Source organism: Lissotriton helveticus, chromosome 5_1 (genome assembly GCF_964261635.1).
Source record: "Lissotriton helveticus chromosome 5_1, aLisHel1.1, whole genome shotgun sequence".
Taxonomy (NCBI): domain Eukaryota; kingdom Metazoa; phylum Chordata; class Amphibia; order Caudata; family Salamandridae; genus Lissotriton; species Lissotriton helveticus.
Genome location: NC_136065.1, coordinates 337,720,521 through 337,747,975, shown reverse-complemented (window position 1 = coordinate 337,747,975; position 27,455 = coordinate 337,720,521). Strand labels below are relative to the sequence as shown.

The following is a 27,455-nucleotide window of genomic DNA, read 5'->3' as shown; positions in this document are numbered from 1 at the left end:
ATTTAATAGGTTATTTATGTTCCCCCAGAAGAGTTTAGAGTTTCACGGCCGACTAGCATGAGGCGTTTTCGTCCACATAGCCTCTTTATATGTGTGCTTTGCCATCCTAATTTCTTTTTTTTAGTCATTTGCCATTTTTGCGAGTGAGTCCTGGGTTGGTTGGGAGCCCCGAGAGCGCATCATTCTGAGTTGTTTATTAAGTTGTGGTTTTTTTTTCTTTACGTTATGTTATGTTAACCTTTTTGTAAAGCGCGCAGCTGCCCCAGCAAAGGGGCGTCCCGGCGCTGACCACGGGAGGACACAACAACTATGTGGACCGGCCTAACAAGAGAAACAGCAAGGAAGTAACCTAAGGTAATGGAAGGAAACAGGAAGGTTTTGATGGCCTTCCTGAAAGATGACAGAGAGTTCATGGCGCGGATATGCACGGGAAGGGAATTCCATAGTTTGGGGGCAAGGTACCGGAAAGCACGGCCGCCCGTCCTGGAGAGTCTAATTCTAGGCACCACCGCCAGATGAGACTCTGCCGAACGGAGAGGGCGGGAAGGAACATAGAGGGAGATCAGGTCGCCCAACAGGGCGGGACTCGTGCACTTTAGGATTTTAAAAGAGAGACAAAAGTGTTTTAAAAAGGATGCGTCTATAAATGGGAAGCCAGTGTAGCTTACGGATGGTACTAGAAACTGAGCAGAAACGCGGCAAGCCCACCAGTGCTCTGGCAGCAGCATTTTGAATACGCTGCATTCTCAGTATTTCCACCTTGTTTGCCCCTAGGAGAAGAGAGCTCGAGTAATCGAGGCGTGAGAGGATGGTAGCTTGTACAATGAGTTGGCGAACAGAGGGAGCAAAGTATTTTAAAATGGGTCCACGCAAAATGCCAAGCACGAGGCAGCTAACTGTTTAGTGTGAGCCTGAAAGGAAAGAGAAGAGTCCATCATGACCCCAAGGTTCTTAACTACATTTTTTGGGGAAGGGATTGCTCCTAGGGCTGATGGCCACCACTGCTTCGTCCATAGGTTGACGTTCTTACCCACCAACAGAACCTCAGTTTTTCCGGCATTTAACTGTAGACGATTGGCTGCCCTCCAATCGGCCACTGCCGTCATGCCGTTTCTTAATCTGGAGGCCGAGGGGGAAGAACCGTCCGCCAAGGTGACTACTAGCTGAGTGTCGTCAGCATAAGAGACTATCGTAAGGTCCCATAGCTTGGCGACCGCAGCTAGAGGCTGGACGTATAAATTAAAGAGTAGTGGGCTCAGAGACGAGCCCTGAGGCACCCCCTGATCAATAGCGTGAGTCTGAGAGGAGTAAGGGGGTACTGATACTCGAAAAGATCTATTTGTCAGGAATGAGCGAAGCCAGTCTAACGCTGAACCCTCAATCTCTGCCTCAAGCCTCCGGAGTAGAATCTCATGGGACACCGTGTCAAAGGCGGCGCAGAGATCAAGCAAGATCAGCGCCGCACTTTGACCTTTGTCCATGAGAGATCGCATTTGCTCGGTAGTGGCCAGAAGTGCGGTCTCCGTACTATGACCCGGTCGGAACCCATTCTGGGAGGGATCCAAGATGTTATTATCATTCACAAACCGGGTTAGTACGTTATTGACGTGGGCCTCAGCGATTTTTGCTACCCAAGGCAAGAGGGAAATTGGGCGGAAATTCTCCGATTTAGTGGGGTCTGAGTTGGGCTTTTTCAGAATGGGGGACACCCAGGCATGCTTCCAAGATGCCGGAACGGTCCCCGATGAAAGGGAGCTATTGATTATGTTACAAAGGGGCTCCCTGAAGATGGAAAAGGATTCCTTAAACTGTGATGGCTGCAGGGGGTCTAGAGGAGAACCCGACCTAATTTTCCCACTAAGCCGGGTAAATTCGGTTTCTGATAGGGACGGGATAGCTAGTAATGAAGCCCTGGGTTCCGCCCTAGGTCTCTCACAGGCCGGCAAGGTGCGGGGATCAGGGAATGATAGGTAGATGTTACGTACTTTGTTAACAAAGAAGGTCGCCAATTCATCACATAAAAATGTGGATGGGACAACCGGGTTACTGACTTTCCTGGTCCTGAGATCTTTGAGGATTTTGAAGATACATTTGGGGGGGTTAGGACTGGAGCTAATTTCCATGGCATAAAAGGCTGTGTTATGTGTGAACCATCGGAACTGCTTAAAACCAATGATGCATCAGGCTTGAATAACGCACAATCAAGCATTTTCAAGAAACTATTCTCAATCCCACAATACACATCAGGCTGGAGTTCGGATTAAAAAACAGAACCCTTCAAGCCAAGGCGCCCTTATAAAATTTTACTGGAGAATGAGGGCAGCAGAGGCAATCTCCCTTGCCCATCCCTGTTATCTAGAAGTCAAAAAACAATCCAGATTAAATAATTCAGTATACTCTGTTTTAAGGCAATCACTTTCATCTCTAAAGTTAGAAGAGGCTTGGCATACAATACCTGCCTACCCAGAGTGCAAACAAACCACTAGCAAAGCCATTAGGCTGTAATCACTTCTAATAGAAAAAGCAACTTTGACAAATAAAACCCATGCGTGGGCGGTGATGCCAACATATAAAACCCTAAAACCTCAATCGTACCTCCTGGAACACTTCTCAAGATCAAAAAACCTCAACCTGATGTTACTGAGGTTCGGAGTTTACCCATCTAAAGATCTAACACTAAAATAGAAACGGTCCTGGCCAATTATGGAATGTCGCCTTTGTGGTTATGATATCAAATCATTACTCCATCTACTATGCACTTGCCTGGCGTTACTACTTCTCCAGAAATCTGTATTATGGCCAACATTGAAGTAACAACAAATAAGAAGCTGCAGATCTGCCATTATAAAATCATTAGGAGGTTCGACAGTCCAATTGGCATTCAAGGCCGTAACATTTCTGAGCTCAGCAGAAAAGGAACTAGAAATGAGAGAGAGATGAATCAAGTCTGCCCATTGGGACATTTGCCTCGCCCAGTAAAAAAAAAACTGGTAAAGCAGTGTATTTAATCAACAAGTCAGCTTAAGATAAAAAAAAATGTCATTCTGAAAGAGACCATTAGTTATAGATTTGTTACCTTACAATTAATCCCAGGCGCCATACTGGATCCCGGCAAATTTTTCGTCAGCAGTACTCCTGCGCGCTAAAAGGTGGTGTCAGTCGGCTCCGCGTTCGTCGTCGCCGTCATGGTCGCAGGGATGATGTTGCTGCAGCCACTTAGATGTCAGTTATTTATTTTTACGCGCCAGCCAGCACAGATCCGGAGAGAGCGGTACCTCAAGTTACTTTTTGAAGGACATTTTTGACTGACTTTCGTCGACACCATTTTGAGTCCTTGACTCCTGGTGCAGGTAGGGATGCCTGATTTCAAGGCTTGCGGCTCCAGCCAACTGTTGATGTCGGTGACGGATTTGCACCGTGTGTGCCTGTTTTGCCTGGAACACGACCACTACTCCAAGTCGTGTTCCGACTGCCGGACCATGAGTCTGAAGATTTTTGGGGCGCTGTCCCGAAAGCTTCTTGAGGCCCGCCAGTCTGCTCTGCGCCATTCAAGGTCCAAGTCTAACCAGGACTAACCTCCTGACAGAGGTGCTTCAGCCGGCAGCAAGTTCTTTGGAGCCCCTGCTGCCGTTCAATGAAGCCCTATCTGACATCCTTTTGGGCACCATCCTATCCACAGGAGCCCAACACAGAGGCTCCTGTGGATAGGATGATTGCCCGGCCCCTGGAAACCCCACTTTCCTCTCCCAACACCCCACCCCTGAGAGCTTGGTGGTCCAAGCCTCAACGTCCAAAGGCGCATTCACTAACGCACCACTTGATAGGGAATCCAAAAAGCTGGACCACCTTGGAAAGAAGATGTTTTCTTCCTCCATTGCATGACTGTTGGGCCGATACACCCACTCTGTGTGGGGTACGGTAGCGCAGGTGCAGCCCCAGTGACCGGAGGAGGCCTGGGCTGTGCTCTCCCGTGCAGTCGCCGAGGGGAGAGACGCAGCCAAGTTTACCATACAATGTGGGCTGGACTCCGCCGACTCACTAGACAGGACAATTTCAACGTCTGTAGCCCTTCGACGCTACGCCTGGCTGAGCTTGACTGGCTTTTCCGGGGATGTACAAGCTACCCGGATGCATATGCCCTTTGATGGCCATCGCCTGTTCGGTGACAAAGCGGAAAACACGCTGGAGCGCTTAAAGGACTCTCTGGCTCCAGCCAAGTCCTTGGCACGCTCCACCACCCGCAGTGGCTATGGAAGGGGTACCCCGCCACGTTCCACCCAGAGCCACAGGACAGCGCAAGCTGTTCAGCCCCTGCGCGGTGGGGAAATGGGACCCACCGTCATGGGTCTGAGGCCCAGCGAGCGGGCCAGTCCTCCACCGTCCCCTCTGCAGCAGCCTCTAAACACTCCTAGTCCGACCAATTGACAGTGGGTGGCCGGATTCGCCATCCCCTCCCCACTGGTTCACTATCACGTCGGACAGGTGGGTTTTGCAAATAGTCCGAAGGGGCTACTCCCTCCCCTTCAAGACTACCCCTCCAGCCATGCCACCCCAGTACCATCGCATGTTGGAGGATCATCTGGCCCTTCTCCAACAGGAAGTTACGGCTCTCTTGGCCAAGGAAGCCATCGAGCGAGTTCCTGCCCAAGAAGTAGGTCGTGGTTGCTATTCCCACTACTTTCTGGTACCCAAGAGGGACAAAGGCCTGCGTCCTATCTTGTATCTCGGGAACGTCAACTGCTTACTCCGGAAGGAGAAGTTCAAAATGTTGACGCTAGCTCAGGTCCTGTCTGCCCTCGACCCTGGAGACTGGATGGTAGCGTTGGACTTGCAGGACGCTGATTTTAACATACCTGTCCTGCTGGCCAGGCGGGCAACTAGAGCCAAATTTCTGGAGGGGGGCTGAAAAATATTTCAGGGGGGCAAATTCTAACCAACCATAGACAGAGTAGCTGTAAGAAGCGGTGAATACACAACAAAAGCCTAATTTACACGGAAATGGTCTTTTAAAGACGTGTTAAGTACTCGGGTGCGGCTGCAATTAGATGCTCGCCAGCCAGCAAAGCTGTCTCCGTCCGGGCTGACACATACGATGGGGGGGGGCTGAAGCCCCGTGAGCCCAATGGGTGTTACGCGCCTGCTGCTGGCTCACCAAAACGACTTGAGGTTCACGGTAGGGCACAAGCATTTTCAATTTACCGTGCTCCGCTTTGGCCTTACCAGCACCCCTCGGGTGTTCACAAAGGTGATGGCGGTGGTCGCAGCTTAACTGCGCAGATCAGGGGTTCTAGTCTTCCCCTATCTCGACGACTGGTTGCTAAAGGCGGGCTCACCCCAGGCTGTCGTCTGCCAGCTCCAGACTACGGCAGACCTCCTGCATTCGCTGGGGTTCTCTATCAACGTGCCAAAGTCACACCGGACTCCCTCCCAGAAGCTCCTCTTCATCGGAGCGGTTCTGGACACGACGCAGTTTCGGGTCTATCCTCCCAAGCAGCGAGTCTGGGATATTCTGGCTATAATTTCAGCCTCCATCCCGGGATTCGGTCAGGATGACACTGCGGCTCCTGAGCCTGATGGCCTCCTGCATCCTGCTAGTGGATCATGCCAGATGGCATATGGGTGCTCTGCAGTGGGACCTGAAGTTCCAGTGGGCACAGCATCAGGGGAACCTGTCCGATTGCATCCCGATCTCTAAGGGCACTGCACGCCAATTGCAGTGGTGGCTAACGAACCAGAATTGGGTCAAAGGCCGAACCCTCTCCCCAACCAGAGTTCACAGTGGTGACAGATGCATCACGTCTGGGATGGGGCGGCCACATAGGGAGGCGGAGATCAGAGGCCTCTGGTCTCCGGGGGAGACCGGGCTCCACATCAACCTTCAGGAGCTTTGGGCGATTCGTCTTGCACTCAAAGCATTCCTTCCCTCTGTCTGGGGAAGAGTAGTGCAGGTGTTCACGGACAACACCACCACCATGTGGTACTGCAACAAACAAGGCGGAGTAGGGTTGTGTACCCTATGTCCAGAGGCCCTTCGGCTCTGGACATGGCTGGAACATTAGGGCATTTCCTTGGTTAGATCTATTCCCCACCGAAGGGAACGCGCAATGTCAGCAATTCTGCGCGCTGGAATTTCCAAGGCGGCACTCGCTTGGCTACGCGAGTGGAGTTGCGGTCTTCAATATGCCTTTCTGCCTATACCACTTCTGCCCAGAGTGCTGAAGAAGATCAAGCGTGACCGGGCCCAAGTCATCCTTGTGGCTCCGGATTGGGCACCAAGAGTCTGGTATTCCGAGCTGTTACATCTGGCCATCGATCCTCCGATACGTCTGCCTCTTTGCGAGGATCTTCTGTCGCAGCAGCAGGAGATGATCCTCCACCCGAACCTGTCCAGCCTCCACCTCCTTGCGTGGAGATTGAGCGACGACCGTTGACAGCTTTCGACCTTCCTCCCGAAGTCTTTGATGTTATTTTGGCAGCCAGGAGTCCCTCCTTTAAGATGGTATACACCTGCAGATGGAATACATTTGTTGCATGGTGCACAGCAAAGGCTGTGGATCCCCTTTCTGCCCCTCTTTCTGAGGTTCTCTTGTTACTCCTTTCTTTGGCCCAGGAGGGCTCTGCTCTGGGCACTCTAAAGGGCTACCTCTCGGCCATTTCAGTCTTCCTTAGTCTTCCTTAGTCTTCCCGATCAGCCTTCTCTTTTCAAGTCCCCTGTTGTTAATCGCTTCCTTAAGGGCATTACTCATCTTTTCCTCCGGTTCCCTTTGTAATGCCACAGTTGGACTTGAACCTAGTTCTAACTTATCTTATGTGCGTTCCCTTTGAGCTGCTACATAACTGTCCTCTTAGGCTTCTGCTTTTAAAGACTGCTTTTCTGGTTGCCATCACCTCTGTGCGCAGGGTGCGTGAGCTCCAAGCTCTTTCTTCAAAACCTCCTTTTCTGGCTGTTCATCCGGACAAGCTTGTCCTTCGAACTCGTCCATCCTTTCTTCCCAAAGTGGTCACTTCTTTCCACATTGATCAAACCATCACTTTGCCCACCTTTTTTCGCCTCTGCATCCTTCTAAGGAAGAAGAGAGGCTTCACCGTCTGGATCCAAAACGTGCGCCTTCATTTTACTTGGATCACACAAAACAATTCCGGGTGGATGACCAGCTCTTGTTTGCTACGTGGGCGCTAAAAAAGGGCGGGGCGTACACAAATGGACTATCTCTAGATGGGTCATTTTGTGTATCAAAGCTTGCTATTCTTTGGCAAAGAAGGAGCCTCCTGTGGGCGATGGCAGCTACCATTGCTTTGGTACGTAGAGTCCCTCTCAACGACATCTGTCAGGCAGCGACATGGGCATCTGCACACGTTCACAAAACACTACTGCCTGGACAGCCAAGTCCGGAGAGACTGCTTTTTTGGCTGTTCCGTTCTCCAGGACTTTCTGGTGTGAACTTGGTTTACAGACCCACCTCCGAGGTTGGTATTGCTGGGGTATCTATTCTAAGGTAAGAAATCTAGAACTAATTGTCTTTCAGATGAACATGTTACTTACCTTCAGTAACGATATATCTGTAAGAGACATAGATTAGTTATAGATCTCTTACCGCCCCACCCATCCTCCCCGTTCTGCGAACTGACTTCTAGGGTTAAGGATTTCCTTTTAGGGCCCTAGTTTGCGCACCAGTGGTCAGTGTCTTGCATGGCTCTACGATTCTGGCATGGAAAGTCGTGTACAGAACTGACGGCAGCGCGCCAGGGCGGCGTCTAAGTGGCTGCCGCAACGTCATCCCAGCAACTATGACGACAATCACAGAGCCGACCAACACCACCTTTCGACGCGCAGGGGTACTGCTGACGAAAAATTCTGTGGATCCTTATGACCCCTGGGGGTAATTTTAAGGTAAGGAATCTCTAACTAATCTATGTCTCTTACAGATGTATACAGATACACACACTGTAATAATCTGGCAGATTTTTTTCAACAGAAAATTCAAAATATTTATCTGGCTTTTCCGTCTTCTCAGACCACCAACTCCACGATTCCCTCTTCTGAGCCGATCATAGGAACTCAAACCCTACTAGCACAATTTCCCCTCCTGGATTCTGCCTCGTTGGACTTAAAGTTGGGCTCCCCATAGACTCTGCGCCCCCCCAGGCCCTTACCCTGATTGCAGATACTATCCGCCCTGCGATTCTTCACCTTGTGAATTTCTCTATCTCTACAGGTGGAGTGCCATTGGCCTGGAAATGAGCGATGGTTAAAGCCCTTCTTTAAAAACCTAATCTTGATCAGTCCAATCTGGCTAATTACCGTCGCATCTCCCTCCTGCTCTGGATGAGTAAGATTCTGGAGAGTCACATAAATGCTACTCTTGTGGCCTTTCTGGAATCTAATAATCTACTTCACCCTTTCCAGATTGGGTTTCGTCCCCAGCTTGGTACTGAGACTACCCTCCTTGCAGTGAGTGAGGAAGCAAGAAGGATCTTAGATCAAGGGGGCACTGCGGCCATTATCCTTCTTGATCTCAGTGCTGCTTTTGACACTGTTAACCATAATACTCTTATCCTTAGACTCAAGAATTTGGGAGTATCCGGATTGGCATTCGCGTGGCTGCAGTCTTTTCTTAGTGGTCGTTCCTTTAAGGCCTTTTGAGATGTTGTCTCCAACCAGCCTCCTCTCAGCTGTGGGGTTCCCTCAGGGCTCTGCCCCGAGCCCCACACTGTTTAATGTATATATAAGACCTTTGGCAGAGATTGCACTAGAACAAGGGGGCCCCTGAGGTCAGATCAGGGCGGATATGCAGGGAAATAAGGCAGACGCAATACAAGAAAAGTGTCCACCCAAATGAAATCAAAAGGCGCTAATGAAGTCGCCAAGAATTAGATCTCCCTCCCAGCAAGGAATGACCTTGGCAGAGATTGTCCATTCATTTGGCATAAAAATTATCATCTATGCAGATGACACGCAGCTCATGGTGGCGCTCAACCACCCAGAGGGGTCATCTAGCACCCTAGGCTGCTGCCTAGAGGAGGTTGCCAAATGGATGGAACTTACCCTAAACTTAACGGGTTGAAAAGGAAAGATAAGGGAACCCTACTCACAACGGAACCAGGGTGATTTAAGTATTTTTTTAAAAGACAGTGGTTCCTGTGGAACGATACTTATTATTTACTGATCATGCAAATAGCGAAAATCGCATGTATAAGCAGGGATTAAGTGGGATGTCCGATAGAAAGAGACTCAAATGCACTGCTTTAGGTTGTACAATGATTTGTATTGAATCAAACAAAAATAAAAATAAATCCAGAAAAGTTCTCCAATAATTATTTACAGTCGTGGATTGTGTCCCAAGTGAAATTATGAACCAAAGCATATGGAAACATTTGTGAAACAATATGTGCAAGGTTGCAGATACATTTTGTTATATACAAAAAGCGACCAATTTCTTTTTCCAAATACATAACATCTATAGAATGATAGAATGCCAGTTCTATTGGTTCCCTTGAGCAGGGCTCCAAGGTATAAGGCGTTCCGGTAATCCAAGCGGTAAAGGATCAGAGCTTGAGCCATGGTCTTTCTAGCGTGGAAAGGGAGAAGGGGAAGGACCTTTCGAAGCATCCTTAGTAGGCCGAAGCAAGTCGCTGAGAGCTTCGCAGCCTGATGATTAAAAGTAAGGGAACAGTCAAGCTTAAGCAAACCAATAGAACTGGCATTCTATCATTCTATAGATGTTATGTATTTGGAAAAAGAAATTGGTCGCTTTTTGTATATAACAAAATGTATCTGAAACCTTGAACATTTTAAAGGATACAGGATATCCGCCCAATCCTCGCTCCTCGCTCTTAGCTTTAAACAAGGCTGGAGGAATTCCGTTCGGACCCGGAGCACCTTCCTTCCTCCCTTTGGCTATCAGCTTCTTGATTGCGAGGGGCTGAGAGCTATTGTCCAAGATGAGAGGGTTATTTACTTTGAGCAACTGCTCCTGGTCCCTCATCCCTGCTGTACTTGCTCCATCTTGGTCTCCTGTTGTCCTGCTCTCCGCCGTTAGAGTTCCAGCTCTAACGGTCTGATTATTGAAGTGAATGGTGAGGAAGTTTACCCAGTTTGCTTCCGAAAGATGGTTCTCCAATCTCTGATCATTCCCTAGCAAACGAGTAGAGACCTTCGGTCAACTGCCTCTTTTCTCGTCCTTCAACCCAGAATAAGGAGAGCCAGATGTGGTGGGCGCTCCTTCTCATATAATGGTGCCATCGGCTGAAATTCCCTTCCACTTCAATTGCGGAAAGAGCCCGATTTGCTCTCATTTCGAAAGCTCTTAAAAACCTGCCTGTTTTAAATCTGTCTTCATCTCTAACTATTCTGTCTCTGGTATTCATCCGCAGCGCTGGGAGGCCCCCGGGTAGAGATTGGGCTTTATAAATGACATTTCATTCATTCATTCGTTACCGAAGGTAAGTAACTTGTTCTTTAAAGCCAACGTGAAACCAGAGTACCTACACAGGGACACACACTATTTCATAGGCACATTACCTACTTTGGTCAAATATTGGCAGTTCATTTGATATTGCACAGGCACTTTAGTCCTTATTTATGTCACTGTATTATCCGTTTGCTTTTATCCGCGATACGAGGTTGGACAGTCATTGGTTTATACTAACCCATACGCATTAGATGTCTCATCTTTTGACTTTAGTGGTGAAAGCCCTAGGCTTATAAGAAATCATAGCAAAGCTGTTTTATCATCAGTTTTAGACTTTATATTAACTAGATTGTAACCCAATAGCACAAATGCTTAATGTTTTTAAGTATCCTTACCTGGTTGCACCTTGCTTTTATGATTTTAAATTAAATCGAATAAAGCATATTTTTCATCATCAACGAGTCGAGTTTGGAGAATCTGGTTAATCTTTGTGCCTTTCACTACATGTAAAAGTCAAATTTGTCAGACAAAGCTCTAGGGTGCCCTGCAAATTATGTTTCCTGCGGATATTCTGTTCTTACCCTCCACCTAAAGATACTTACTTAGGTATGAGCTGCCTGGCGATTCTTTATCTTCATTTTCTTTTCTCTGTACTGTCCAATCTACCCACAGTTTGAGACCAGGAGAGAGCAGAGATGGAGTGGGATGAAATTAGTTGAATCCATGGTGCCTCCCTTACAGGTCCGTGTGCCATTACCAACACCTCCATCACCCCCACAGCCCCTGCAGAAATACATAATACACTGACTCCTATGTAAAGAGGAGAACATGGGTAAAGGCTCACACTTCTGGAAAGAGGGTTACACGTCTTCGTATGACATACACACTGTACATGATTCTAGATGAGCAAAGCTCTACTGAACAGATACAGAAGAATTTTCTAGTCCTGCCACTTGGGGATGCTGATACCCACTGGTTGAGCAGGGGAAGAAACCCCTTCAAGAGTCTTATTCGTGATGTTATATAGCGCGAACACGGCCGAAGGGCATCAGTGCGCTTTTCAAGAGTATAATTACCAACAATCATGACGAGAACATATTTGAGATGCTGCACAGGAACAGTGAATAACACTAATTCTGGAGTATCTGGGAGGGCATAGTGGGAGCAACAGAGTCAACATCGAGGTAACTTCGTTTTGAGGGATCTGATGTGCAAATTGCTTTGTAATGACTTGGATGCAATGCAAGATAGCCTTGATCGCTTATAAAGCTCTGCAGTTTCTTAGTCTTCAGTTGCGTGTGTAAGATCTATTGGCTTTGTCAATTATGTTTTTAGCCATCTTGTACAGCAACGCAGCTGCTGTGTAGTATGGCTTAAACGTTTTTAAAAATAGTTTTATGGCGATACCAGACACGTCATAGCATTTTTTTTTTTACTTCCGCCGTGCTTGACAGTAGCCGTAATTCACAGCAGCCGCGTTGATGTACATGGCTAACAAAACTAATTAACAAAGCCAATAGATCTCGCATAGGCAAGACCTATTGGCTCTGCCAATGCTTGTTATTCCTTTCATGGTTTTCCACGTGGTGGCTTTGAGCTCTACCACAGGCTCTGTGTAGCGCACTCATTTGCCAATAGGTTTGCTACCATATTGATTTGAATAGGTTTAGCATAATTGTCTGTAATTCAAGTGTGTGTACTGTAATGTATCGCCATTTTGAAAGCAAAAGAGAGTCATCATTTTGGTTTAATTTGTTAAGAGTCGAAAAGAACGGTCTACTGTTTACTCACACAGCTTCCCTCATTGGTTCTTGTTCAATAGCCGCACCTAAAACGTATTGTTTTACTTAAGGGAAGCACTCGTTAAGTATTGTGTGTTTGATATAACAATTAAATGCCCCCACTTCATAGTCCATTGTATGTAGACGTAAATATTAGGGTCTGCTTACACTTCATTGTGGTGGCATACTGCCAGTTCCACATCTGTTTACTAAAACACCTGTTTCTAATTGTTTCTACTTCTTGAAGCAACCTGAACATGTGAACACATCTGTGAACCTTGTGTTGGCTGGCATTTTATGTTAAATCTCATTTGAATATTAAGATACCCTCTCTAGGGTGACCAACCGTCCGTAAATTTCACAAATGGTCCGTAATTTTAGTGTCTAGTCCGTTGTCCATTATAATTCTTTTTACGGACGCCTTTTCTCCATAATTCTGTCGTTTACAGGGATGACCCACTTGAGAAGCGTGGCTGCGATGACTTGAGAAGCCTCAGGGGTTCCACAGCAGTCACAATTGGGAGCCAGGTCGCACTTCTTTCAAGTCAAGGCTTTCACAGCTCCTCTTGGACTTGTTAATTAGCCCCATAGTCATTCTGTCCCAGAGCCGGACTGGGAACGAAAACCGGCCCTGGCAAAGTGCTCGGCCGGCCCAAGACCCCCTCCCTCCCAAGGGGGGTTGGAGGTGCCGCCGAGCTCTTGGTCAGGGTCGGGTTTCGGACGATTTTGTTACAGGGCCGATTTTGCAGCTTTGCTGCAAAAACGGCCCAAGAGGCCCAAAACCGGCCCCCACCCATGCGGCCCAACGGGGGATTGCCCGGTGCCCGCTACGGCCAGTCCGGCCCTGATTCGGTCTGTCCTGATTCTCTAATGCAGAATGACAAGGTGGCATGCTGCAGTTACAGCATGTGGTGTGTCTGTGCTTGCATTGCAGAGTCGGGTGCCATAAATGCTAGGGATTTTCCTGACTGCCAAACAACAGACACATTATTTTACGTTCACTCCAGAGGACAGCAATGGCTGCACAGCCTCTAGTTTGAGAATTGTTTTTTTATGGCGTGTCAGTCCAGCACATTCCAGGAACCGAACTCTGCTCATTCATTCTCAGCTCCACGTTTCTGCATAGTTTTCATCCTGCGGGATGGGTATTTTTGTCACCTGCTTTCCCCATCTCTTTGCTGGGGACACCAACACCCACCATGTTGCCAGGATGTTTGAATTAGTGTGTGTCACGCTGCCATGTACAGCTTCCTGATGGTTAGTTGAGCTGATATTTTTTTTCTTCTTCTTTGTTGTTGGTGGCACCTATACCCTCCTTTTCTGCAGACTGGCTCAACCTATGTCCAGGGCACCAGGCATGGAAATGCGAAAACTTTAGGAGATACAGCCCATGAACTTTAAAAAAAAAAAGTGAATACAACATAACTAGCCCATATTTAAAATTAATAAAACAATAGAATTTAAAAAGTACACTTTTATTCCACTTTTTAAGTTTAGGAGAACGGAACTATTTTTAGGCTAATTTGAACAGTGGCTGTGACTTTGTGCCACCGCTCACACTGCAGGGCGCAGTGATAAAGTGGATTGACCTACAGCCCCTTGCTGTATGCTGTGGTGGGCTGAAGCAAAGTGTACATTTAACAATTGAGGGCCTCATTTATGAGGTTTTGCTGTAGGACATCGCAGCAGGACTTCCTGCTGCGCTGCCCTATGGCAAAAGAAAAGGGCAGGAATGCGCCCTATCTATAACATACGGCGCATTCCTGTCCTTTTCCCCTGTGCTGGAGCACAATGGGCTCTGTGCGCCAACACAGACACCTTTGCACCATGGTGCAAGGGTGCCTGCGTTGCAGGTATGATTATTTTTGTACAGGAAGGGAAACCTTTCTGTACAAAAATAATCACAAAAGGCTTTTTCCTCTTTCTATGTGTGCTTCAGAATTAGCACACATAGAAAAAGGGAAAACGAGGGGAAATAAAGATATTTCTCCTCGTTGCGCATACCTTCCGTCTCCCCTGGGGAGGCAAAAGCTTTTGGCACTGCCTCAGATATATGATTTCTCATAAATCTGGGGCAGCGTCAAAAGGCCATGGATGTTGCCTGGAACGCCCCCAGCAACACCCATTGCACGCCCCTTTAGCGCAGAACACTGCGTTAAAGGGACTGATATTTATCAAGATGCAGCAATAAGCCCAAAAAAGTGGCTTACTGCTGCCTGATAAATATCACGCAGTCTTCTGCGCCACGGGTCGTCACAAAAAGTAACGTTCTGGTGACGCAAGGAGTCTCATAAATGAGGCCCTTACAATCAACAGGCCAATGAATGATGCTGGCTCACCAAAGGCCCTTTTATGTATTTATGCTACTGCGCAACTTCCTCTGTGTCTGTAAAACGTATTTTTTTCCAGCAAAGGTTTGTCCTGAATTTTGACCGGGTGTCCTGAATTTTTTTGGCCCTTTGTCCTGAAATTTTACACTCACCGTCCTGAATTTGCACCCATGCCAGTTGGTCACCCTACTCTCATCCAGTGTGTGGAGCATTGGGTTTATCCAGTATTGGGGTATCTTTCATAGATTCACATGCCTGAATCATTCCCTGTCGCCGAGGCGGGAGTCCCACGGTACATAAAAAAGCAGTGCCAAAAGTAAATTATAGTAGTAGGCCCTAAATACAGGCCTGAGGCCTAGATTGCAGTAGCCTATCTACCTCATTATGCTGAAAAGACCCACGTTTTTGCCACAACCAATCAGCTCTCAGCACCCTCTAGAACCCTCTCTGCAGAGCCAGTTCTCCTCAGATTTTCACCGCACGTCGTGTGGAAGGGAGTCTCCCTGAGTGCCTACTCAGTTTTTCCTTCAGGATGTCACAGGAAGGCCTTGTTCAGGCCTTGCAGGACATGCGACAAAAAGAGAGTCCATGTTGATGATCAACATAAGGACTGTATTTATTGCCTCTATCCTACTCATGAGGCACAGAATTGTAAGATTTGCCGAACCTTCCCTTCTAAAACCCTAAGGGATAGGGATGCTAGAGTCCTGTTATGGCTCAAACCTTCTAAAGCTGATGATGATGATGATGCAGCTTCAACATCAAGCAAGAGAGCAAGATCTCAGGAGAGTTCATCAAGTGGGGGGAGAAAACAATTGAAAACCTCCCACTCCACTCCTGGTCATTCTCTAAGATCTCCTTCAGCTTCTTCAGGACCTTCTACTCTAAAGGACTTTAAGAAACACAAAACCGTGAGTAAAAGCTGCTCGGTCTCTTCAGCTTTCTCTGTATCTACCATAACATCTTCAGCGCCATCGTCGACGGCTACTGTTTCTACTACTGCTATCACCTCACCAATCCTGTCAACTAGGATCTCCGTCGTGACTAAAAAGACCATCGTCAACGAGTCGTTGACGAGAACCTCGTCGTCGAAGCATTCGTCGAAGAGAACCCCGTCGACGGCATCTTCGTCGTCGACGAAGTCATCATGCATGCCGTCGACGACGACTGCCCCGTCGACGAAGAAGTCCTGCCCGTCGACGTCGAGCCCTCCGTCGACGTCGAGTCCGTCAACGAAAAAGAAGAGCCCGTTGACAGCTGTACCATCCACAGCACTGGCAACAACTTCAAATAAATCTATACCAGCGATGCAGACATTTTCAACGCCTGTTGCATCCAAGAGTTTCCAGCTCAGATCTTACCAGAGACAGGAATACTCTTATATCTCGCCACTTACGCCTTCTCACCTCTTGGACACTTTGACTCAGGATGAAGAAGGAGATTATGATGAGGACGAGAATAAAGGAGCCTTTGGGGTAGCTCGCCATCCTTCTGACCTAGTTATAAAATGCCAAGACGACGATGAGGAGGATTACATTGCGCACTATTATCAGGAGGACGTTGTAGTTCCTCATCACGCAAGTTATCCACGGACTGCAGATACCAGCCATCTGCCTCCTACCCTCATTCAGGACCTGCAGGCCATGTTGGCTAACTACAGGCAGAGATTTCCACCGCAGCAGGTCATTTCACCGCCTACTTCTGCGGCAGGACCAGACCCGATACCTCAGCCTCAAACTCCAGCGCCCATGTCTCCGGTCACAGACACACACCAGCATTCTCCGCCTCCTCGTGCGCCTGATATGTCCTTGGACGAAGAGGTAGAAGAAGGAGAACTTCCTGAGAATCCGCCCTCAGATCCGTGGGATACATACGTTATCCCTATGCCATCTCTGTCAACTCCACAGCCATCTGACTAACCACCTGAGGACATACGTGGATTCCACAATCTCATTCAAAGAGCCTCGATCAGGTTCAAGCTTTCAGTTACAGTAGAACAATCTGATTGTTTTCTACATGATTTTAAGGAGTACACTAGAATTTCCAGAGCAATTACAATAATTGATTACATATCGAAAGAAGGCATCAAAATAATGAAGAATCCTGCTTCTGTGCCAGCTGTGCTACCACGGATTGATAAAAAGTATCGCGCACCATCCGACAGTCCATCTTGCCTTGTGGATCACCCGAGACCAGACTCGGTTATTTTGCAGGCTGCACAGCAGCGGTAAAAAAAATCCAGCTATGCCCATCACTACTACTCCGGATAAGGAGGTACGTCGCCTTGACCTTATCGGTAAGAAGTTCTCGACCATGGCTGCCGCCTCCATCAGGGCAGCAAATTCGTTGGCGATCATAGGGCGCTATGATCGCCAAATGTGGTCGGATATGACAGCTTTCATTGATTTGATCCCTGAAGACAACCGAGCAGAAGCTCGCAAGATTTTGATGGAGGGTGAACACGCAGCGTCAGAGACTATCGACTGCGCCCTAGATATCTCCAACACAAATTTCAGGCAGTTGGCTGGAGCCGCCGTCCTCCGGCGCCAGGGTTGGCTGAAAGCTACCACCTTCAGACCAGAGGTTCAGTTAAAGATCTTAGACATGGCCTACGACGGCGAGTCTCTTTTTAGCAAGCACATTGACGAGGCCCTCCAGGCAATCAAGACGGACACGGATACCACTAGGTCTTTAGGTTCCCTGCAATTCAAACGAGGCTCTTACAGAGGGGCTACAGGACGTGGCTACTCCTCTAGAGGAAATTACCATCAGCAGGGCAGGCAATACCAATCACACTACCGTCAAGATTATAATTCTTCTTACCGTCAATCAAATACGGCTGGTTTCTCTCGCCAAGGAGGCCGCAGACGCTCCAACAATCAAGGGCGAGACACTCACAAGAACAAGTGAGTTCAACCGGGCGCCATCCGCATCCTCTCCCCTTTCTGTGGGAGCGAAAATATCTTTGTTCCATCAACAGCGGCAGAAAATTTCCTCCGATCAGTGGGTGTTAGATCTGGTACAGCATGGACCCACCCTAGAATTTGTTACCAAGCCGCCAACTGTTCCGCCCAAGGGACCCGCTCCCCCTCGTCTTCACTTATTGTTCAAGGAGGTTCAAACCATGCTCCTCTAGAACGCCATAGAAAAAGTCCCGTTTCAGCAGAGAGGAACAGGTTTCTACTCCCGATTTTTCCTTATAAAAAAGAAATCGGGGGAATGGCGACCAATTCTAGACCTGCGCAGACTCAACAAGTTCCTCAAGAAGCAGGGGTTTCGCATGGTCACTCTTTCAGAGATCCTAAATTGTCTGAACGAAGGAGATTTTTTGGCCTCCTTAGACATGGAGGACGCATACTTCCCCATCCATCCCAAGCATCGAAAGTATCTCCGATTCACTGTTGCTGGCGCCCACTATCAATTCAAAGTACTACTGTTCGGCCTCAAATCGGCACCAAGAATATTCACAAAGTGCCTGGCCCCGGTAGCAGCATCCTCATCCCTTTGGCACACCTCAAGATGCGACCTCTGCAGGAAGAGCTGCATAATCAATGGAAACAGGCAACAGGTTCCTTCGAGGACATTATCAAACTCACTCCGCGCATGGTCAGCTCTCTTCAGTGGTGGACACAGTTGCACAATCTGAAACAAGGACTATCATTCATGCAGACGCCTCCAGACTTCATACTGACAACGGATGTGTCCATGGAGGGATGGGGAGGTCATCTTCAAGATCTGCAAGTCCAAGGCAGGTGGACTCAAGAATACAGACAGCGTCACATCAACAGTCTGGAGTTGAGGGCCATCTTCCTTTCTCTGCAAGCATTTCTCCCCAGAATCGCAGGATCTTCGGTGTTGATCCGAACCGACAATACCACCAGCATGTTCTATGTGAACAAGCAGGGAGGAACAAGATCTATGATGCTGTCACAGGAAGCTCAAGAGTTATGGGACTGGGTTACACTTCACAACATAACTCTCAGGGCAGACCATGTCAAAGGCCTCCACAATACACTGGCGGACAAACTCCGCAGATCCCTGTCAGATTGCCACGAGTGGGAGTTGGACCAAACTCAATTGCACAAGGTGTTCCAGACTTGGGGCAAACCAATGTTGGACTTGTTAGCAGCACAGCAGAACAAACATTTCGAATTTACGCCAGCAGGTATCCTCAACAGGGATCAAGGGGGAATGTCCTGTCCATGCGATGGTCAGGGATTTATGCTTACGCTTTTCCCCCGATCCCGTTGATACCAAAGGTGTTGCGCAAGATGAAGTTCGAGAGTTGCCGACTAATACTGATTGCTTCAACATGGCCACGCCAGTATTGGTTTCGGGAGCTAATGTTGTTATCCCAGGATCCTCCAATTCGCCTTCTTCCGTCTCCAACACTACTGTCACGGAACGAGGGACAGATTCTTCACCCAGATCCTCAATCTCTAAAATTGCACGCATGGCTCCTGATTTCTTAGAGTTGCAACACCTTCAGATTCCGCAGGATTGCAGGGATATCTTAAGGAAGTCTCGAGCTCAAAGCACATTGAAAACTTACCATCTAAAATGGAAGAGGTTTTGCTCCTGGTGTGTCTCCAATAGTGTACACCCGATTGAGGCTCCAGCTGAAGAAGTTCTTCCCAATCTGCTGCATTTAGCTCGCTCTTGCCTTTCTTTTTCATCAATAAAGATTCACCTAGCGGCTCTGTTCAGATTCAGGAAGGTGTCTAACATTCCTTCACTATGTTCGTCATCTCTAATTAAACAATTCATGAGAGGACTGTTCCGAGCTTATCCTCCGATTCGGCATCCCCCACCGGAATGGGAACTTAATACGGTTCTTTCACAGCTCATGAAGCATCCTTTCGAACCTATTCATAAAGCCAATACCAAATACCTTACATGGAAAGTTGCCTTACTCCTAGCTTTGACATCAGCTAGTGTGAGTGAGATACAAGCGTTCACTATTAAGGAACCCTTCCTACATTTCTCACAGGAATGCATCACCCTTCGAACGAACCCATCATTTATACCCAAGGTTCCGTCACAATTCCATTTAAATGAACCAGTAAGACTGAAAGTCTTCTTTCCAAATCCTACTACACCAGCGGAAAGAACGTTGCACTCCCTGGACATCAAACGTTGTCTAAAGTTCTACTTACAGAGAACAAAAAGCTTCAGAAAATCTGATCAATTGTTCGTGGCCTACGGCCAGACTACGTTGGGAACAGCGGTCACCAAGGCTACTATTTCCAGATGGATAGCATCAGCGATCCAATTCTGCCATACCAAGTCACACAGACCATTGACAAGAAATGTTAAAGCACATTCTACGAGAGCTGTAGCAGCGTCTACAGCGTTATTTGCAGGAGTGACGCTCGAGGACATCTGCCGTGCTGCGACATGGAAAAATGTCCACACATTCACCAGACATTACTGCCTGCAATCGACAAGCCAGCGAGATGCAGCAGTTGGTCAAGCCGTCTTACGACACCTCTTTGTTTAAAGAAAACTTCAGGTAACATATATTTGATGTTTTTATGTATATTCATTTGTAGATGAAGTCATTTCAATATGATTGCTACTATGTTAATATTACATGTCCATTCTAATGTTTCTAACAAATGCATAAGATTTATAGTAATCTCTGTCTGTGACAATAAGATGGTGTAGCATTGGTTAGGTTGTTGATGATGGTATTACTGGGAGTGTATCAGTATAAGTCTCCCACCATCCGCAACCAACTATTACCTGGTATACTGCTTGCTAGTCTGATTCAGGCATGTGAATCTATGAAAGATACCCCAATACTGGAAAAGAAAACAAGTTACTTACCTGTAACTTCAGTTATCCAGTATTGGTATCTTTCATAGATTCACATGCACCCACCCTCCTCCCCGGAGAGTCACTTCTCTAGATTGGGATACTTATTCCCCACTTGTGCTAACGAAAATCTGAGGAGAACTGGCTCTGCAGAGAGGGTTCTAGAGGGTGCTGAGAGATAATTGGTTGTGGCAAAAACTTTGGTCTTTTCAGCATAATGAGGTAGATGGGCTACTGCAATCTAGGCCTCAGGCCTGTATTTAGGGCCTACTACTATAATTTACTTTTGGCACTGCTTTTTTATGTACCGTGGGACTCCCGCCTCGGCGACGGGGAATGATTCAGGCATGTGAATCTATGAAAGATACCAATACTGGATAACTGAAGTTAGAGGTATGTAACTTGTTTTCATCTCCATGTTGTTTAATGGCTGCTGTTGGCTTCGTTGGGAGCAGTGTGTACTGTATTTAAAACTGAGCTGCAATGCCTGGTGCATCCTAGCGCGTCTCATGCTCTCTCTCTGCCTTGTCTCCTCCACAGCGTCGCCAGCACCGTGAAGCACGCCCTCTCCATATGGCTCAGTATTATCGTGTTCGGCAACAGGATCACCAGCCTCTCTGCGGTGGGGACGGTGCTGGTCATTGTCGGGGTCTTCTGCTACAACAAGGCGAAGCAGTATCAGCGGGAGAGCCTGCGCTCGCTGGCAGCGCACAGCAGCGTCATCGAGGAAGCACAGCCCCCCGCGCCTCTGGAGGTGAAGTCACATGACAAGTAACGAAGTGCCCAGCAGACTCCGCCCTTTCTCCTCCTACAGCTGCCGAATGTGGGCTCCGTGCTCCACGTCGGGCAATATGTTTCGATTCAGCACGGTTGCAAAAGCTGATAAACAATCAAAAAACTTCGAAATACAAAGATTTAAGAGATGCTATGACTTATGACCCAAACTGTGGGTCTGCAGTTTGAAAGTTCTCTGTTGCTTGCACCAGGAATTAAATTGTAAAGCAGCGTCCTCGTCTCCGTATTATATTTCCCAACTTTTTATTCATTGGATAAGCTTCATGGCCTGTTTTATAAACAGAAACTTCTAACCCGTTGGTGGACGGCTTGTGCTGCTGCGACAGGACCACTTGTATGAATAGATTCTTAACTGCTGCAACGCACAAGCGTGATTATTAAACTGCCACTTTCTGCGTGGTAAGTGTAACGTCCAGCCTTGTCCTTTAGGAACAGGGCACATTCCACTCAGGAGCTCCATGCGGTCAAATGTCGCCCACTCAAAAAGGATGGACAGAGTGATTTACTGGAATATGAAAACAAAGCCAAGTGCATCCCATGCCTGGTATTTTCCTTGAACTGTGCGCTTGGAGGTGACTCGGCGTCTACATATCTGGGGGCTACCCACCTGGAACATGGAACACATACAGTTAATCATTGTTTCCATTTCGCTCAAAAAATTCTAATATTTAATTTTTTTTTAAATATTGACAGAACATGAGAAGAATTTTCCAGCGAGCAATATTGTCATTCAGTGATATGGTATAGGAAGGAGAGCCTACTTTCCCTACCAGTGGGACTCGTATAGCCTTGTAGATTTGTGAGATGTGAACTGCATAGCGTTTTTTTCTTACAAATGGTTAGTAGTGTACTACTTTAGTGTTTGGAGGCCAAAGTCAGTCCAGATTTCCATAATATTACTGTGTTGATCTGTTATTCCTTGACTAAGTCACACGAAACATAACAATGTCAAAATTCTCTTCACACTCCACACTGTCTTATGGCTGCTGTTTGCTTTCTAAAAAGCATCACTGTACTTTTTCATTCCACCCCACTATAAGTGTAGTGAAAGCCTCTTCGTCCTATTGTGTGAGCATCACTACTCTTCGACTGCAGGTGAGCTCTAGGAGACAATCCTCCTGGCTTAGAATTAATTTTCATATTTTGTAACCTATCCAAATGTGAGAACTTTTAAAAAAAAATTGCATATGGTAATTCTCCAAGGCCTTTGTGCAAGTGATAACAAAGGAAGACTTTTTGCACAGTCAGCAAAGAAAAATTAAATTAGAGGTTTTTATAAACAATTAGGAAAACATTGCAATTGGCAAAGAACAGTGGGCTGTTTCCTTTTAGTTACATATTTTCTGTTTATCATGGTCGTTTTTGGGATGGGATAGTTTGTGTTTTCACAATCAAAACACCCAAACATTGAGAGATTCTTATTGCACTCTCAGCACATTGCCTGGTTTGTCTGCTCGTGGTGGAAACCCACTGGATTAGTTCAAACTGCAGGAGTTTTGGGAGTGTAAAACCACATTACCCCTAGAACATACATTCCTGTGGGCCTCAGGGTTTTCCTGTGTGGTCTCTTGCTATAATTGTCTAGACCTGTTGGGAGAAAACTTGAGTTTAATGCAAGTATTCACAACTATAAAGGACGAGTGGAGATGCCTTCCTCTTTTTATACATCTTTAGTAAGTTGTTTTTTATTGACTACCCCCACCTACATAGTAAATAGCTATCGTTTTGCAAAAGGTTGTGAATACTAGCAAAGAAAGAAGCATAGATCTGCTCTGCACATTACTGTGTTTACAGGAGTTTATACATGGGTGTGTGAGATTCTACACAATTTATAATCAAGATATTGTTTCATTGATTTCCTTCGAGAAAGATCTCCCTTCCCAGCAAGCACATTCCATCCGTCCTACCTGACCCGCTGCCTCTACTGTATCAAGATTTTTCCTAAAAGTTACAACTTATGCAAATTTCCTTTAACATTTTGGAGAGGCGCAATGTGCACAGTGTCGTCTTCTCTTATTTTTCTCTAAATGTAGATGTCTAAAACACAGCTGAAGACGCCTCAAGCATAACATACTAACAATGTTTGCCTCATAACACATGGAAGATGACCTTGAAGAGTTTGCTTGAAGAATGATGTTACCCAATGCAGATTATTTGTCTCCAATGCTTTTTGCATTAATTATGTTAAATCGGGTATTAGTAAATACAATTGCATTTGAATTTGGGGTATAAATACCTTTATGAGTAAAGCATCATGTTAAAATCAATTTCTATTCCTAGTTTGACTCTTTATACAAAAAGCATTAATTCGTAACTTTTTTTACATTAATTAACCTATTCAAGTGCTTTATGAATTTGATAACTCTTACACAATCAGTATTTGTAGATCCGCTGAACAAAAGGAGGAGAATGCATTGTGTGAATCATTTATATTAAAAACTGACTAAGTAAATTTTCTCTCATTCTTTAGTCTTGGGCATATCCTTAAAAGTGGGTCAGTGATTCATATTCGATTCGACATATACCGCAGGACATTGTAAGTGACAAAATAAATTCATTCTCCCACGACGTTTCTGTCGCCAAAGTAGAAACTGTGCTCGTAAAAATTTCTCCTAATATTTTGGATTAATTGCTTCCGCTAAATACCTTTGCGGCATCAATGCACAACTCTATAGCACTCGAACCTGTGCTAATTCAGCATTCTTTGTTGTTTCCAAGTTAGAAGCAAAGCTATGTTCTCTACTAACTGGTTTTAAATTCAGTCAATCACATAGATTTAGACTTTCACACATAGATTTAGACTTTCACACATGTATAAGATCATATTCTCCCAGTCATTTCTTAAGAAACATTGCACTGTGTCTATTTTCACAGGATTGTTCATCGGTCAACAGGGATTGGATTGGTCTGCCCACATCAAGTTTCAGCTAATGCAAGTTAACCCCTTCGGTGCTCGGGACGGCCCCCAGCCGTCATGCGTCACGGTGGGCGTGTGCGCACGATGGCTGGATGAATCCCATAAGCTGTTTAAAACTCCTGCACAGTGCGAAAATTCGCGCATCATGCAAGGGGTTAAATAAAAAAGTATAGAGCAGAGCAGATTTGTTGCATAACTTTGCATTGGCAATTTGACCCGAGTCTAAGCACTTGCTGAACACTTTTCCACAATTTTAAAAGTTTTGTTGTTCACTGCACTCTGTTCTAGTCAATAATTGTATGTCTCATTTTAAATCACTAAGCAGTATCGTATGATAGTGCATTTCTTACTGTTAAGAACTGTCAGAATCGGACAGTGGGACACTGTACAATATTTTAAATATTAATGCTTTACTTACTGGCTTTCTGTAGTATGCATTTGGTTCAGAATATCGAACTCCAGAGTTTATGGCAATTTTCATGATAACTTTACATCAAGGTAACCCGACTGGTTTACAGTTTCTAAATGCGACCCCTCCAACTTTCAGATCAAGGGACATGGAAATTTACAAAAAATCATGACCTTTGTTTTTGTAATTTTATACTCTGGTTATTTGTTATACTATAATTCACCATGATGGTAAATTCCTTTGAAGGGTAATTGGGGTCCTAGCCATTAGTATTAAATAATCTCTGTGGCATAAATGGTTTCTTCATCCACACCCCCAAAATGCATGACCATCTTGAATTTGAGTAAAAATGTCAGAAATACAAATATTATAAGGGTGAGTATGAGGCTGCAGCCTTATTTAAGGCCATTCCAAGTAGACATAACAACAGTAGATGGTTCTCTTTAGTCTGAACAACGTTGCTGCTGAGATCAGAGTCATTAAACAATGACAAATACTTTAAGACCAAACTGAGACTTATTGAGCCAACCCTCCAAAAGATAGAGGAATTTCTTAGCGAAGACTTTTATTCACTTATCCGGCACGAAGTTCGAGAAACTGCAATATTTTAGTCTTGACCCATTTTCCCCACAATATGAGACTTGAAGGGCATCTTTTAAGCATTCTGGTGACTGCAGAGGAGTCGGATCGCCCTTAAATGATAATTTTATAGATACCCACATATGCAAATAGAAAGTTTTTCCTTAAAGTAGGAGTAAGAGATGCCAACTTCTTTGGCCTTTGTCTGGAAATTGGAACCTAGATTACAGATTTCTGCTGTCATGTTTGCGATCAGTAACTTATTCATTCCTTCAGATTTAAGAGAGTATTTTACTTTCTACTTTGAGAAGCTGAGACCAAAATATTTTTAGGGAATTAAAAAAAAAAAGTACTTCTAATTTTCCATGCAGAATAGTTTTAGACCAATAAAGATATATATAAGTTTTTCCAAAAGGGTATTTATCATAAGCCATACTTTCTCCTCGACTAATAAGTCATACTTGTGAAGCCCCTCTTTGAAATAGGCAGCGATAACAGTGGCTTGCCCCCATGTTGGGGCAGTGTTGCACTGCTCTGAAATATATATACAAGTCAGTGGCACAGTAGAAACAGTGGAGTGACTCCAGCTTCTCTATTTCTCTTTTTTGTTTAGATCAAACTCTCATTGTTTTTTTGGTGGTGGATCTGCCTTGTAGGCAGTAAAAATGTTTTCACTGTTACCCGGACCACCGACTTGAGAAATTTGTGATGTCATGAGGGACAACATAAAAAGCGCATAGTATATGAATGTCTGTTAGACAAAAGCTGGTTGCCAAGGGACCAATTCATATCTTACAGGAGGCAATGAAAGAAGATGTTATAAGAACTGTGTGTTTAAGTTATCACTTGTATGTAGAGCCCGCCTACCTAGTTTTTGTCTGACCCATCCTTGAGACTACAAACCTATTTTAGCACTACAATGTTGGTAGCAAGGGTCAACTGAACTACCGATGAAGGTAACAGACGCCCTTTCTATCATGGAAGTCAGAATGTGGGCCTAATTAGTATTTTGGTATCTGTAGTGTAAATATTTTAAAGGACACTGCAGATCTTACAGTCTATGGTCATAATCGATTGGCACTATTTCATGGTCCAAGTGACACGGGTATATACAGTTCTACTGTTCTATTACACCAAATTGTATTACAGTTAATATGATGAAAGCCTTTTGCTCAGAATTCTATTAATTGTTCACATTTGTTTATTGTGATTATTGACACGAATGAAAACTTGTTCATCATTCATTTTATGTAAGTGGATATCTTTGATGAATTGGGCCCTTCAGTTGACTCTTCAAGCGGGCCTTGCATTAATGGGACCACGCAGATCAGATGTTTCCAGAGGCAAGACAGACTGCCAAGCATTTTTTATAATGTTACTATTAAAATAAGATACTTCAAATTAGAAGTTTAAATGGAAAAATACAGACAAGTGGAGGCATAGAAACAAAAATAAATGATATAGAAGTCCTGTGTAAAAAAAACTACATTGGAATGAATTGTTCAAGTTTCTTGTACACGTGTGAAAACGGAATTGCTTCCTGAAACAACAGATTGGATGAAAACGGAAGATAGTTTTGCCACTCGTTAGAAGTCACTTGCTGTGGAGTAGTTTTGTTTTAAATAGAAGTCCATTCTGTGTTAATGAAAAGCATTTTTGTGCTGAGAAACGTTGAACATACTGAAAAAATTGAATTTCTCAAATGTTGTGTTTGAGCTTCTAGCAGTTGGGCTACAGTGTGGTTCAAGATGTTTTTCAAGTACCTTGTACAACTCCTGCCATGAATCTTTGAGGTGGTTACTAGGATACATTGATTGGCGGTATAGTGTGCATGTGTGCAAGATTAAGATCATATTCACTCTCCTGGAACACTTATACTTGAAGTAACAGTGGAATGTTCTATGGGTTTTACCTCTGGCAGATAGTCCGCACGTTCAATGTTAGACTAAATTCTCTGCTCTAGGTTTAACAACACACAAGCTTTGAGGACCAAGTACATATCGACACTTTCGGGGTTAAATTAGGCTAAGATCCCTCTCCCAGAAGGGCCTTAGAGTGAACACCCGACCTGCAGGGTGACCAGGTTTTGTTGAAACATAGATGGCACAGTTCCTCTGCCTCATAACAAAAGCAGTAAGTTGGCCAATTGTCCTCTGCCCACCTTCCAACAACAACTGATAAAGTTTTAGGTATTCCTATAAACAATTACCCTATAGGTAAATGCTGAATAAAACTTCACCCACTCACCTGCCACATTTTACGTGGTTCCCGGTGTAAACTCGTAATCATAGGACTGTTAACAAGTCCAACTGTTCTGTACAATTGTAAAGGGGAAAATAAAGAACAATAGGTTGCACATTCTCCTCACCACTTCTTGAAATCTTAAGCACTAAAAATGGTCACTTCAGATTAATA

The 27,455-nt window shown here is 45.5% G+C and overlaps 1 protein-coding gene across 2 annotated transcripts in view; it reads left to right on the top strand.

Annotated features, from left to right (window-relative positions):
- SLC35E2B (solute carrier family 35 member E2B) overlaps positions 1-23,587 on the top strand; it is a 286,509-nt gene extending 262,922 nt beyond the window's left edge. For both annotated transcript variants that reach the window (XM_078642445.1, XM_078642444.1), the window contains exon 9: positions 20,881-23,587. In XM_078642445.1, coding sequence (XP_078498571.1) covers positions 20,881-21,115 — 235 coding nt within the window. In that variant the 3' untranslated portion in view covers positions 21,116-23,587. The remainder of the gene's footprint in view (positions 1-20,880) is intronic.
- The last annotated feature ends 3,868 nt before the right edge of the window (positions 23,588-27,455 follow it).